The 16,377-nt window shown below is 36.1% G+C and overlaps 1 protein-coding gene across 1 annotated transcript in view; it reads right to left on the reverse strand.

Moving 5' to 3' along the window:
* The window catches only part of LOC149284097 (glutamate receptor ionotropic, delta-2-like), a 425,155-nt gene that overhangs the window by 255,089 nt on the left and 153,689 nt on the right, over positions 1-16,377 (reverse strand). The window contains exon 4 of the mRNA XM_089497148.1: positions 14,547-14,752. Within this exon, the coding sequence (XP_089353274.1) occupies positions 14,547-14,752 (206 nt within the window). The remainder of the gene's footprint in view (positions 1-14,546; positions 14,753-16,377) is intronic.

Raw genomic sequence — 16,377 nt, forward strand, 5'->3', positions numbered from 1 at the left:
CTTTATATTGTTCCTGCATATATTAATACAATGTTATAATACCCCTTCTAAGATGCCATTTTTATAGCGCATATAGATACAACTTTTTTAGTCTCTCTTCATAACAAAGACTCTTCAAATCCCCTTATTATTTTTGTTACCCTACTTTGCACATTTTCTAGTTCCATAATGTCCGTTTTAACCCCTTTACGACAAAGCATTGCATGCACAATGCATCGTCATTAATGTGTTTAAGGACAACCCGCATAATCAATGTGAGGTCTATAAAGAGGCAAGATGATACCCTCCTCCCATGAATCAATACCCTATTTTATACATGCCAATATCTTATAGGCCTTTGTAGCTGCTGGCTGGCATTGCGCACTTCTGTATACAATTATTTCCATTTTTTCTATAATGCATAACTTTACATTTGTCTATATTGAAGTCTATTTGCCATTTGCCTGCCTAGTACGCCACTCTGTCTACATTTTCCATTTACAATCACTCTTTGCATTCTGTCTTTTAGCCAAATTCCTATCCAAGCACAAAGCCTTTTCCTGACAATTTGTAGAGTAACCTTTTGTGTGGAACCGTATCAAATGCCTTAGCAAAGTCCATATTTATCACATATACTGCGAGTCCTGGATCTACAGTTTTACTGACTTCTTTATAGAGTGTAAGGTTCTGCATATAGACTTGCCCATGTAAAGCAAAACTGTTATTTTATTCTTTTCTAAAAACAACATATTGTAGAACTTGTTAAGATGCACAGTGTGTTTTTTTTATGACAACAACCTTTCAATGCCAGCTATTTGTATCACATGGCAATTAAGTATTCCCTCAATAAATATGGTTAGGTCAAAACCTGACATGATAAAGAAATTATTTCTCGAAAGGATTTAGTAATTATTATTATGTTTCTAATGCTATGTTTAGTTTTACTTGTGTTACATTAAAAAATGAAGTGAAACATCTTTAATTGTTGAAATTGTAAATACTTTAAAACTTTAGATAAGCATATCTTAATGTAACAGCAGCCTTTCAAAGAAATGTTTAGCTAGATGTTTATAACAAATTCAATACCTCAAAATAATGTGCATTTTACTGATAACATCAAATTCCTAGACCATGTTTTGCATTAATGCTACTCTAACAATTATATTTACATAAATTAAAGCAATATGTATTAGTCAAGTTAAATTCATATTTATGTGTGTGTATGGATGCATTTGCTGCAAATCATTAATGTTTAAAGAACTTCTTTTAATTTGTTGTCTCTGTTAGTAATGTTAACACATTCATTATGCTTTGCGGGTAGACTATATATTATTAATTAAACGACTTTAGTAGAGAAAATAATTAGTTATGAAAATAACAAGTAAAGAAAATAATCTTTGAAAATGTCTTGAGAAACCGTTTTTTATTTTTTTCTGAAAAACAGATCTTTGATGTATTTCTTTTTATATGGATGTAAAATTTGCAACATGAACATTTCTACAAAGCTTTAAAATTGTAACAAAAAAATTACAAACACAAAAGATCTGATGTGGCAAATGTATGTTTTTATTTCATAATGGTAAGATCGCTATGATTAATCAACTGTATTTTCTTCTTTGAAGAACAATTTAGACAGTGTAGACTTTTGTATTATACAGGATAATATATATGTATAATAATAATAATAATATATATATAATAATTTATAATATATAATATATATAATATATAATATAATAATATAATATATAATAATATATATGATAATAATAAGTATGCTTCTTCATACACTGGAGGTTATGTATAAAAAGGGGTTCTGGTGTAAAGTTTGAAAAGTTGTCATATCAGATAGCAACCTATGGGACGTTTCAGCAAACTGAATAGTCTTATACCTGGCTCAGAATTGGCACATGATTGCATATAGCTTTGGAAATAAAACTTTATTACCAGACCTCTGGATGATGTGGCCGGCAGTGCATGGCTCTGCCAGCCGTACATCCCCATCACACCAACTCTGCACCCTTTTAAAAGTAGTATGTAGCCCTCCGTCCTTGGTTCAGGCATATCCCCTACATATTCCTACTCAAAGATGATGAGGGAGAGCTCTTTGGTGCTAGACCAGGAAAGTTCCCAGCTATAGAATGCAATCACTGCAAATGCTCAGAAATTTCCTAAAACATTTACAGAAAGATGACGGTGAATATTATTTGGTTAATGATAACATCGTTTGAAGGAACACTAATTTAAAAGACAGCATGAGTTTAACAGAATAATAACTTTTTGGAATATGCATACCCTATCAGTGAAATGAAACAAGGAATTAATAAAAAGAAGGGTTTATCCCGTGAGCTCTTAGGAATACCTCCTATGGAAGTTGACATAAAGGAAATAGATTGGTTTCAGTTATAATGCTGCCTTGGGACATGAACCTACCTAGTTATATGGATAGTCATAAATTTAATCACACACGATAAAACGGAAGGCATACTGCAGTCACCAGAGAGAAAAAAAGTATCAGGAAGAGAAGATAAGCCATCTTTTCTTTTTTTACTTTGATTTTTTTAAATTATGAATTATATTTAACATTAAAGTGGATTGATTTTAATGGAATAAATTACAATATTAGTATGTGCTTTATGTCATAGATTCCCAGTATATTTCTCAAAAAAAGCTGAATATGGCATTTCTAGTTGTGAAACATTTGAGTATCTGGATAGTGTTTTCTACTCACTGGGCATTGGGTCTACAGAGCTCAGTACATTGGTATCATCATAGCTGGATTTATCAAAGGGCACACTGGGGACATTTCTATGAATTTACTCTTTAATAGGTGATATAGGTGGGCAAAAGGATCTAACTAAATGTTCATCCAATCCGTTAATACTCCTGCATCATACTCCCTCATTCGTGCCCACATTGCTAGCATGAGCAGGCTAGCTGGGCTCTGAATAGAGTAGACAGCATGGCCAACTAACTTCAATCATGTGCCTCACTTGTATTCCCCTTCCTCCTGCAAATGGTTTCTGCATATTTTATCCATTTGTACCTGTAACTTGCCAGTATTTGAAAAACAAATATTGTCCATTATTCTGAAATTCTTCATTCCATGATGTGGACCACAAAATGTAATGTAAAATAATAAGTACAAACTGTTTTTCTGTGAAAACAGTCAATAACTGAGTTATTTCTTGTCTAAGTATAAAATGTCTAACAAGTCACCTTTAATCTTTGAGCAGTATATTTATTTGTAGATTTCTGTTATTTTCAGGACATAAGCTGCCACAGAACAGACTTGGAAACGTTAAGCTGCGTGCAATAATCATTAATCTTCAGTATTTGTGAAGATTCAGTTAAAAATGTGTTCACTATGAATTTATAGACTTTCAGTTTATTATCAAGGGTTTCCAGAAGTTTGCCTTAGCTATAGAGGTACCATTAGCATTGATATGGATAATGTGGAGGTGATAGCAGGGGCTTTCAAAGTAAGTACTCTCCGTATGGATTTCTAAATACTCATATACCATATGATGGTTTACTATCAGATAACATAAAGAATGATGAGCTATGTCCTTATGGGGACTATGTACATAGAAAAAGCTGGTCAGAAGTCAAGCCAAGCAATCCGCAGGGACTCACTTGTAGTTGCTATGGCAACAGCACCACTTTTAACACTTTGTACAACAATTACTTGTTACCCATAACACCAATTAACTGTAACTCGTTTCATTTAAGCCATTATCAGATGCTTAATTGTGAGTTTATGAAAATCATTAAACTTCTAAAAGAACATATGCTATTAAAATGAAATTATGCATAAGCAAAGTTAGAAAAAAACATGTAAATCTGTATAGGATGTCTTCATCAGGCATGCAAGAAAAACAGACAGCAGTTTGGCTGCAATGAAAATGTACTGATACTAGAAAGAGTAGATTGCACTGTTTGTCAGGATCTTGCTGACAATTTCAAGATGACAGTATAAACCAGAAACCTAAAAATACTTTGAAAAATGTGCCTCTTCATTATTAGAAAAGTGAAAGAAAAAACACTATAGTTGATGGCTTCAAAATACAGAATAATAGATATCGGAATGCACGCAGGCCATCTGGCACACGGGGCAAATGCTGCCCCGTGTGCTGCCGGACATGACACTGGTTCAGCAGCAGGTTGGGTGCTGCTTTGTGTGGACACCGGTTGGATATGGCTCTGAATGCTATGTGAGCATAAAACACATAACACATGGCCTGTCATTTCCAGCTGATGGCCGAGCTTACATCATTAGGTGGTCGGCGGTATTAAAGTGCCATGTTTGCCCCGCCATCCCCAATTTGTATAAAGTATAAAATCTCATATATTTCTTGGCGTTGAAAAGCATGAGCCTGATCCAATAACCTGGTCAGTCTCTAGACTTTGGTTAAAAAAGAACATTAACATTTAAAGTATATATTAAAATTAAACATTTTATCCCTATATTTATTGAACAACAGTTTTGCAGACATATATGGTCGATAATTTAATGTACAAATGTAAATTAATAATAAATAACAATAATCATCATAATACATTAATAACTGCAGCAAAATACATCTGCATGAGTAATGAAAGTTGGCATTAAGGCAAATCAATGAAATGGCTTAATTTAATGTTATTATCCACAATGTAATTAATGGTGTCTAGAATCTTCAGAAATAGTCTGGTTTCATATTTTATCGTTTATGATGGGGTAGGTTAGACTGTATTTAAATAGTATCAAATATGAAAACGTTGCCAGCATTCCAAAAGTCACATTTAAAAAAAAAAAAATGATGTCTGAATATTTTTTTCTTTCCACCTTCATAATAGTAGCACAGTCTGTCAACAATTATTGCTGAAAGCCTTCTTTTACATACATATTCTGACACTACAAATCTTCTCAGTATTACTTCAACCTTTTAACGGTGTGCAACCTCCTACACCTGGTTTTTTTTTTTATCATTTAGAAAATCCGAATACGATGTATCCTTTTATGATAAGCTATTTTTATGCAATGCCATTGTTTACAGTATTAATGTGTTTACGTCAAAAGTGTTTGACTAGACTTTTTAATGCATGGTCTTGCTGTCTCATGATCTGGTTTAAAAATATATTGTAGATTATATGTTAATTATATGTTGAGTGATGTGGAAAAGTAAGGAGGTTTCTTGCAAGTATGCCAGTTGAAAGTTTTATTAAGTTAATTAAAATAAATACATTCAAGGTTTTTTTTAAGGAACATAATAGGATCATATAATTGCCTGAAGGCTGCTTAGCAAAATACATGTAAATTAATACTTAATTAACCAAAGGGGTATGCAGTTTGTATTAATTAATTTGAAGTCTCTCAGTTAATATTACATGGAGTTATTCAGTTTTTCTCTTATGAATAGATTAGTCTCTTTGTAAGTACAAGGTTTTAAGTTATCATACACCTTTGAGATCTATAAACAGATACAATGGTTAAAATATAAGCTGTGTATAATTGCGTATCCTTTAGTCCCTCAGAAGGAGTTCTGAGCATTTGGTTTGTATGACTTTGTAACACAGCAATATACTGTTCTAAATGTATAGTTTTGATTAGATCCACATCTGATCTTTGCTTATATTGTAGAAAATACAAGCAAACATTTCTACAAAAAAAGTAAGACTTGAAAATTTGATTTTGAGAAAGAAAAATCAAATATTTAATTGGATTTCAAATTTACCATACATTGGCTAATAAAAGGTTTACGTTTTTGTAGTTGTTTTGTTGTTTTGTTCAAACTAAAATCTAGTTTTTAGTATGCTGTGTTGATAAAATGAAATTCGATTTTTATTCAAAAGTATAAATTGAAGGTGCTGAATTTAAAATCTGAAATTAACAGGTAGATTGAGCTACTCAGTGAATCTATTGAGGCAAAGTAATATAATGCTCACTATGATATTTCCATAAAAATCCAATTTAGCTACTTTCATTTTTAAACTGTAAAACAATATACATATTTTCCAAGTTCAAGTTTTGACATGTTAAATTAACATAACATTTTTTTCATAGTGAAGCTCAGAGTATCTATGGTCAATGCAGAAATTCACATTTAAAACAATAAAGAAAAAACAAACAATATGCGTTATTATTAAAGACCAGTTCTGTGGCAGCCTTATATGTACAGGTGTTACTATGGAAACAAATGGAATGTTGCTGCTGATTGCTCTCCTTCAACAGAAATTCTATTTTAAATATTACCCATTCTTTCCTTATGCTGAAATTCTTTCCAGTTTTTCAAAAAGCATTAATCGTATACATTAAAAAGTGGACAACTCTGCAGTTGTGCTGTATAGCAAACTTCATTAGCAATTGCAGTGTCATGATTATACTTTTTGATTTCAACTACAATCATATAGGGTATTTATACATTTTCCCATAGGAAATAGCCACTTAAAGTATCTAGTTTTAGTGTATCACTGTCAGGCTTAGTATATAATGATGGGAGTTATACTGTACCATTCCCAGTGTCTGGCTTGCTATATGATGATAGGAGTTATGCTGTACCACTGTCTCACTCAATATATAATGGTGAGAGTTAGTAACATAGTTCATAAGGTTGAAAAAAGACCAAAGTCCATCAAGTTCAACCTATATACATAGTAACATAGTAACATAGTAACATAGTTCATAAGGTTGAAAAAAGACCAAAGTCCATCAAGTTCAACCTATATACATATTGTGTCCCTACTGTGTTGATCCAGAGGAAGGCAAAAAACCCTTATGAAGCAGATGCCAATTGCCCCATACCAGGGGGAAAATTCCTTCCCGACTCCAAATATGGCAATCAGAATAAATCCCTGGATCAACGTTCTGTCCCTATTAATCTAATATCCATAACTTGTAATATTATTGCTTTCAAGAAACACGTCCAGGCTCCTTTTGAACTCTTTTATTGAGTTTACCATCACCACTTCCTCTGGCAGAGAGTTCCATAATCTCACCGCTCTACAACTATCAGTATCTGGCACAATATATAGTAATGGTATTTATGCCTAACCACAAATGTCAGACATATGCTCACTACCAGCTGCACTGTATCATTTCTTTGTCTGTATAATTGTACACCGATGAAGGCTATGCATATGCATAATGTGGATTATATTATACAACCTCTAGAGTGCCAAAGGTTACCTTGCTGTGCAATTGTCCCTAATGATTTGGGGACAACAATGGCACTGGTAAGTTGTTTGGGGGCAAAGATAGTACTGACAAGCTGTTTAGGGGCAAAACTGGCGCATGTTGGAAGTGTGTGACATGTTATTTTGTGAAGTTTGGTGCCTAAAGAGGTGGCGTGGTTGCCATGGCAAATAGGTGTGGTTAGAAGTGTTATGTTTGTTTAGGGGGGAAGTTGGCAATATAACCACACCCAATTTGGGGGTGCCAAAACTGTGCACCCAGGTGTCAGTGACCCTAGGCTTGGCCCTGAATACAGGCATCATCAATATTGATTATTCTGCCTGTGATATAGAAAACCAGCACTGCTGTGAGTAGTTGGGATGCAACATTGATCTTGTTTACATTCAAATTACATTAGCATTCTATTTTAACATATGTATTTTGAGAAATTTGCCAAGGTACCAACATTAGTATAACTAATTTTGTGCTCTATATCCCCCAACCCCACCCTCACTTCTACAATCATACAGAATCAGCTGCCCCTAAAGTGGGAAAGTAACTTAACACAAATCTTAGTAAAGATGGCTGTTCCCATGATAAACACAAAATGCTGGTTTCCCGTCCATATATAATAATTATTTTAATCTATACAGCAAATTACATAAAGTAGGTATATTTATAGAGCTACACAACGTACATTTGGAAAAAGACAGATTATGTTTAAAGATTTCACCTATTTAATAAATATACCTACTAAATGTTTTTAAAAATATTATTAATACATACTCACTGACACACTCTATTGTATAATGGCCAAGTATTATGAATTTTACACAAATATTCTATTATTTTGTGGAAAAGTTTCAAAACAAATTTACAAGCCCAAACTTTAAGGAAAAAATTAGGTTCACCAGCATGATCTCAATTAACTTATATTTTTCAGCGAACAAGTCACTTCATCTTATAAGAACAGAACAAACACATACTATATTGAATGTCACATTAAAAGTAATTATGGCCATTTACCACACACTGAAGAAAGACCTGAATAATTTAATGTGGGGAGGCGATTTGTCATTAGCAAGCAGGCAAAAAAAGTGTCTTAATCTTTGGAAGGTTTAACAAATTGTTAGCACGAATGTATTTATAAGGAGGTGTTCTTAACCTTCATCTTGACCCATTTATCACTAATAGGACACTATAGTAATTTCACAGTTGATTTTGAAAATGAATAGCAAAAAAAAAAAAATTTCTGTGCTAGGTTATCTTTAGTACAAATTACAATAGTGAATAAAATAGATGTATAAGCATATTCAGAAATCTAATGAATCTAATATATAAATGTCTCTGCACAAAGTTATGCTGGTCTGATGTTTTCTTAAACCCTGCACTATACAGTTTAGGATACCATATAAACTTATAGTATGCATTGGTACCCATCGATTAAAATATATATACCAATATACAGGACACATATTAGGATCCCACATTATTATTATTAGTCTTATTACATTTAATTTTTTAAGCACCAACATTATTTAGGGGTAAGTACTTTCAGCATGTTTAAATAAAACAAACTAAGCATGTGTGCCTTAGTGTTTGCCTTTAGATGGTGGCTAGCAGACTGCTTCTGGTGGTCAGGAAAGCTACATTATGCTTTTACCGCTTGATGCTTAATAATACACTCCATATTTATTAACTACCCTGAACTTGCTTTCAAACTTCACCATGATACCCTGCAGAAAATAAGTCCCATTACAGAAACCTTTGAGTAAGGAGACAAGGAGGAGGTTTTCAGCAGGAGTGAGCTGAGTGGTGTAGTATTTATTTGCCCCCCAACTAAAACACATACATATACTAGCACATAAATTCACTCTAACACTATACACTTACACATACATACCCACACTTTGCCCCTCCTCTCCTTAGCTCCACTAACCATAGGCTCACTTTTGACACACTAACACCGTACAGTGACACACACATGTTAACGCTATACAATAACATATACCGTATTTGCTCGATTATAAGACGAGGTTTTTTTCAGAGCAAATGCTCTGAAAAATACCCCTCGTCTTCTAATCGGGGTCGTCTTCTAATCAGACCTCAAATAGAGGTCTGATTATGAGACTAAGATCCAGATCCCCCGCACCGCTGCAGGGGACCTGGATCCTCCTGTCTCCCCCCCCCACACTTACTTACCGGTGCTTCCTGCTGTATTGCCGGGGCAGCGGGTTGACGTCTACGCGATCCGCGTAGACAACGTCCGCTGCAGCCGGAAGGAGGTGTGGCTAGCAGCGGGGGTTGTCTGCGTCCGTCGCGGATACCTTCCCCGACTGTCAGAAATCAGAGTTCCCCGCACAGGTGCCGGAACTCTGATCTCTGACAGCCGGGAAAGGTATCCGCGACGGACGCAGACAACCCCCCGCTGCCAACTCCACCTCCTTCCGGCTGCAGCGGAAGGAGACGTCAACCCGCTGCCCCGGCAATACAGCAGGAATTTGGAAGCACCGGTAAGTGTGTGTGCGTGTGTGTGTTAAATGGGGGACATAGGGCATTTCTGGAATGCCTTATACCCCTATATGCCACTCTGGCACTTAGGGGGTTAAAAGGCATATTATGGGGCAGAGTGGCATATAGGGAGTTATAAGGCATTTCAGGAAGCAGAGTGGCGTTAAGGGGGCATTTAATAGAGCACTCTGCCTCCTGAAATGCCTTATAGAGTGCTCTATACAATGCCTTTTAACTCCCTTAATGCCACTGCCTCCTGGAATGCCTTATACCTCCCTATATGCCACTCTGCCCCATAATATGCATTTTAACCCCCTAAATGCCAGAATGGGATATAGGGGTATAAGGCATTTCTGGAGGCAGAGTGGCACATAGGGGGTCAAAAGGCATACCATGGGGCACAGTGGCATATAGAGGGTTAAAAGGCATATCATGGGCCACAGTGCCATATTGGTGTGGCAAGCCTGGGGGCAGATGTGCGTAACTGGGGGACAGGTTGGAAAATACAAGGAAATAAAAACAAAAAAAATATTTTTCTCAATCATAGCTTTTATTTAAAAAAATAGTTTACATGAATTAACATTTACTGGTAAAACTTTTTTCCTTTAGGGTCGTCTTATATTCAGGCTTTTTCTTTTTTTCCTAAGTTAATATTCAGATTTTGGGGGGTCGTCTTATAATCGAGCAAATACGGTACATCTCACACTAAATACTAACACACACACACTCATGTTAACTGTACACTAACACCATACAGTAACATCAACAGGTCATAAGAAGACTTAATAAAGCCACAAGTCTAACTGCTCACATTTCAAATATCCTTCTTTGGACATTTGAAATTTTGGAAGGTGTGCAGAAATTCAATAGTTACTAAACCAGTCCATTGCTTCCTTGGAATATGTATTAAAGGGAAGCCATTGTGAAAATACTATTTTAATTCGGGAAAAGCCGGTTCCTAGCACGCAATAATAAACCTGTAAACATTTTCTTGCATTGACAGGGATTTTTTGTGATAACTGAAATAAAATGTAGGATGTGAACTGAATTGCATGACTGCAGCTGTCCACATCCTATTCCATCATGCCTGATACCAGTAGACAATTAAGGGCAGGCTGGGGCTTCACAATTGTGAGCTGTGTGTGACTGTGTCTGGGTATTTTAGTGTGTGTTTGGATATGTTAGTGTGGTGACTTGTGTGTATGTTTGGATATCCTAGTATGTTTAACAGTGTGTGTGTGTGTGTTTGGGTATGTGTGTATGTCTTGGTATCTTAATGTGTGAGGCTGGTTATGATAGTGTTTGGCTATGCTAGTTTGTGTGTTAGTTGTTAGTGTGTGCGACAGTATTTGTCTGGGTATGTTAGTGTGTGTCTGTGTGTCTATTTTGGATTGTTTTTCTTGAACACATTATAATTATGCTTACATGCTTAGATATAGTGTATTGTTGTTTATTATTCTCCGTTTTGTGCAAATTATCACCAGAAATCTAGTCACACAGAAACTATGTCTATGTGGAAGGAATCTAAAAAGAACAGAAGAATGAAAAAGCATTACATCTTTCATTTCATCACTATTACGATGTGAAGCAATAAAAAATGATGTGTGATATAGGATAATATGTTTTATAACAAAATAAGGAAAATTCTAATTAACCTATAAGAGCTAATTTGTTAAAAAAGTAGACCACATTTGTCAGATGTCTCGATGACGCATATATGATATTTATTTTATGAGAGTGATTCATCAACAGTTAACTATAGCTTATACGTCTAGGGAGCGCCTAGCTAAAAGCAGCCTTAGGCATAACAAGAAACTGGTATGGCTTAATCATTTCTTCTTTTGTTATTTAATTGATAAAATACAATTACAGAGTTAGAAGAAAGGAACTGTATCATAGCAATTAGTGTTACAGTGAATCGTAAATAATTGATAACAAAAACAAACATTTCTGCAGATGGCATATTTACTAATATGCAGGATTGGGAGGGAGGGAAACATGTCTATACTTGTAATAAGTGTGCACAGCAAGCCACAATAATTTGGTTACTAGAGATTGCTCTTGTTCACATTTCCATAAAGAAATGGAAAAAGGCCATACCACACTGGAGACATTTGTTTTTACAGTATTATTACATTTTATTAGTCCCTGTGTTGCAAAATCAGGGGCTAAATCACCCTCTTGGGTGGGTGGGCACAGCTTTCATAGCATGGAGTAAAAGGCACCATATGCCTTTAAAACGTGGAACATCAAGTAAATACGTCATATCCTGGCAGTGAGGACACCGGCTGTGGAGGGCAGCGCCCAGCGTAAGTACATCACTGCCAGACACACTGTGGGATACCTGGGAACTTCATCACTCTGGCTACCCGGAGCCTTCCCTTGCGACGTCAGTGGGCGGTCCTGCTGATGTCAGCAGGAAACACCCCCATTTAAAGGGCAAATAGGCCAGGAGCAGGGTGTGTCACGACCCCGCTCCCGCGACCAGGAGGATTCAGGTGTTGACCTGGAGAACCAGAGAAGCAGTGCTTCAGACGGATATATCCTGGTCAAACACGGAGAGTTCCCAGGTATGCACTGTGGCTGTCAGCACAATTGTACATAAAACACAGTAGACACAAACACACTGAGGGCTCTTCAGTAAGCATAGATTTTGCATAAAAGTTTAAGATTCTTCCACACTATCTAGGCATTATGCAGGAAAAAAATCCGCCCTTCTTGCAGTAGAAGCTCATTGGGACTTGCTCTTGATAATGTATAATGATATCAAGGAGCTGGAATGCTCAACTCTCCTCCCTATTTAGTGAGTAGACTTTAGAGAAGTGTACATTTAAAGTCTTTGTTGGACAATCATATATAACTATTGTTGGAATATTAAAATATGTATGAGACTTCTTTTTATTTGTTGCAAAACTTTTTTAATGCTTTTTGCATTAAAAGTATGACAAACTGCTTCTTGAGACGTCACATCCGCTTCTAAAAGAGGAGGAGGAAAAGAAGGTGCAGGAGTATTGCAAAGGGGTAGCTCAAGTGTTCCCCTCGCCTTGCGTCACCTGGGGCACCTGTCCTTGTTGCACTATGGTAGTGCAAGCCCTGATCACATTTAAACTGTGTTTATCTAAATAAATAAAGTCTTCAGTTTTGATCCTCTAAGATTGGTCATTAAAAAGTCATCCACAGCGATGACATATATCACATATACACACACACATTTTCACTTACAGAGAGAGAAAAAAATCTCAACGAAATTCTCTATCCCAAAATCATACAATTAAACCTTTTATGCTGTAAGTTGCTTTTATATGCACAATTTATGATGTGGTTACTCAGTTCATTCCTTGTTTATTTCCCTCTGTGTGTACATGCTCACCAATCACAAGAATGTGCAGTGAACTTCAAGGGCTCAATTTGGAAAGAATTTATGTCTAGAATAACCTTGAGTAATTCATGTGCGGGGAAAGCAAAACAATAATATCTCTGCGAAACCGCTAGTAGAAGAATAGGGAAAAAATGATCGAGAAACTAGACCGATCCATCAGAGTGTGCTTCTGGCAAAATGAAATGTTACTGCAGTTAGGATATAATACCGCAGTCTTTGCAGCAAACAATATCTTAATTTATCTTATAATAAAAAGGTGCATTATCTATGAATCTCGGTGCCTCCGTATGGTTGGATTTTATTAGTGATAAAGGTATCTTTGGTTTTATTTTTCAAATTCTCTCTAGACTATGATAGACCATTTTATGATAAAATCACAAATTGATTTAAAAAAAAATTATATAATCCAATATATAACAATAAATAGTGCTTAAATTCAAAGAAAGATATATTTTAATTAAAACAAATCTCATTATAGAGGAGCAATGGATCTTTTAGTAGCACGCATTTTCTTTTTTAGTTAAGCATAAGTGGATATTTAAACAACACACAAATGCCCTTACTTGAGAACAGGTGGATATTCTAATAGTACAGCTTGATCCTCACTTGAATCACTCACTTCCACTTGGATCAATAGAACAGAGGTGTTGTAGTTAAAATGCAAAACATATTAGTGTCTTACTCCATTCCTTTATATATTTTACGTGTCTAAGTACCTAGTAAACGTTAACACTTGAGAAAACAATAAGCAAACCTTACTTATATTAAAAAACAATAAAAATAAAAAAACAAGAGTAGCTTGGCTTATCAAACCGTTGACCGTCGTACCTGGGTACTTCCCAGGGCAGGCTACCCGGGCCTTTCCCTCTTCTGAGGGCAAGGCTAGCCTTGTGAGGGGCATGATTAGTCAAACAAAGAGTGGGGTTAGCGGTAGACATTGGCTATATGTAAATTCTGGAACTTAGTCCTTTTATGCCTTTTAGGGGCCTTTGTACAGAAACTACAGTAGCTACAGTAATTAATGCTGCTTTACTTAAACCAGCATAACCATATCAACCAGGGATAGCTTTGAGATCTGATAGGTGAAAGGCGATTTATACTGTAGATACCTGTTTTACATATGTACCAATTGTCATACCAGAGTCATTATGTTAAATAAAATATATCCGAAAGCGAACTTTAATATGCTCATCAAATATCTTTTTTATATTGGTCTGTGTCTTGGTAGCTTAAGGGGATATGGACCTGGTGTGTGACAAGTGTCAGCTAAAACAGATAAAGATGTTTATTTCATATGTTTTTTTTCCTGCATTGCCATTAGGTATAAAATTAACCTATTTAAATTTTTTGGGAAAAAAAATCAATTTTAGTTATCTGAAGCATAATATTATTACAATATCTGTTTCTGTTTATATTCTAGCACTAAATTATCCTATAGTTCTTTGTTTTAGCGTAACACGCATAAAAAATAAAGCAACAGTACAATACCATGAAATAAGGCAAGCGTTACAAAATATTTCTTACCTCAGTAATGAAGGCTTTGGCGGTTGTTGGACTCATAACGAGAATGGCTCTTCTCAGTGTGTCCCTGTAGCGATTTAGTTCTTCAATTCGTAAAGTAGAAAACAGTCCCGTGATCATCCTATTAATGTTGTTTTCTACCTTCTGCAAAGCTACATCCATTCCCTGCTGAGAGACTCTATCCAAAAACTCTTGTATTCCACGGATATCTAGGAACATCAAAAGTCCATCAAAATGCTAATCAGTTAACAGAAATACATCCATAAACTGCCTAGCTTGGCTTGGAGGTTGCTCCTCTCACTGTCATAAAATGGAAGGTTAAGCTGCACATGTGTTAAGCGGCATTGGAAAGCCTTTAAAAACTGGACACAGATTGCATTTGTTATAAAGTTTGGAGTGGTTTTCTCTTAACGTCTACCATTCAACAGAATAGAATCTAAATGTTCTACTTTTTGGCCCTATTGAGTATTTATTGCTACTATTTTTGTTGAATTTATGAGCATATAAACTTCAGAACATATACAAGTAAATCAGATCTACGGAAGAAAACAAGATAATAAAATAATAATAAACCCTTCGACAATCAATAGTTTGGATAAAGTCCAGCTGTTCCTTGGCAAGTAAGATAGCCATGAAAAATTAGATAAGACTCACCAGACTTGGGGTACTTTGACATCCCTAATATTTATGCTTTGGACAGGTGTTTTTCTTATTGTATTCACTGGGTATGCACTCAATTCTTGTTTTGTGCATTTATTGCGCCATTATTATTCTAGCAGCAACTCGGGAGTCAGAATGTGTATGTCTTTTATGCTTTTTAGATTGTCTGCTCCCCTATTTTGTATATAGTTTGAATAAAGTGTTGTGTCCAAGCCCTTACAGAAGACAACAATATAGTGATGATAATGGCAGAAGTGGTATATACAGGATTTGGGTACCCTGTGACCAGGGGACGGCTGGCAGCCTAAGGCCTGGGGGGCAAGTTAAGTGAAGTGGCTCCGCCCCCTCGCACTCACCTTTCACCCCTCACGCTGCTCCCATCACTATGCGGCCATCAGGCTGCTGGAAAACTTATCTAAACGGCCGCTGGTTGCTGATGCCACCGGCCGGAGCTACTTTAATCCTTTTTTTTATTTATTTAATATGCCGGATCGGCTTGTCATATTAAAAATAATTAAATAAAGTATTAAAGTAGCGCCAGCCGGCAGCATCAGCAACCAGCGGCCGTTTAGATTCGATTTCCAACAATCTGATGGCCGCATAGTGATGGGAGCAGCGTGAGGGGTGAAAGGTGAGTGCGAGGGGGCGGAGCTTTCACCCCTCACGCTGCTCCCATCACTTGGCGGCCATCGCACACGGCCGCTGGGTGCTGATGCCGCCGGCCGGCGCTGCTTTAATACTATTTTTTTTTTCATTTAATAGCCGATCCGGCTTGCCATATTCAATTTAAAAAAAAGTATTAAAGTAGCGCCGGCCGGCAGCATCAGCACCCAGCGGCCGTTTAGATTAGATTTCGCCCCTGCCTGTGACACTGTAAAGTAGATGATACAATACTAATATAACATAAATGTAATAGCATGCTATATTAACATTGGAGAAAAGTTGGAGAAAACAGAAAAAAGTGTTCAGTAACCACACCAAAGAATTGGGGTACCGATAGCCAGTTCAGGTGACACCCTAACACAGGTTGACTGGAATATGTGGTTAAGATGGTGAACTGGCTCTTAAAAAATCATGGGCATTAACTGCACAATATGTAAAGCCAACGTAGCCTCTCTTTCTTTCTTTCTGGTCTATTTTCCATTTTAAGTTATGTGTTATGCTTTGCATATGC

Source organism: Sceloporus occidentalis, unplaced genomic scaffold (assembly GCF_023333645.1).
Source record: "Sceloporus occidentalis isolate IW3139 unplaced genomic scaffold, rSceOcc1.0.p SCAF_99, whole genome shotgun sequence".
In the NCBI taxonomy this organism is placed as follows: domain Eukaryota; kingdom Metazoa; phylum Chordata; class Lepidosauria; order Squamata; family Phrynosomatidae; genus Sceloporus; species Sceloporus occidentalis.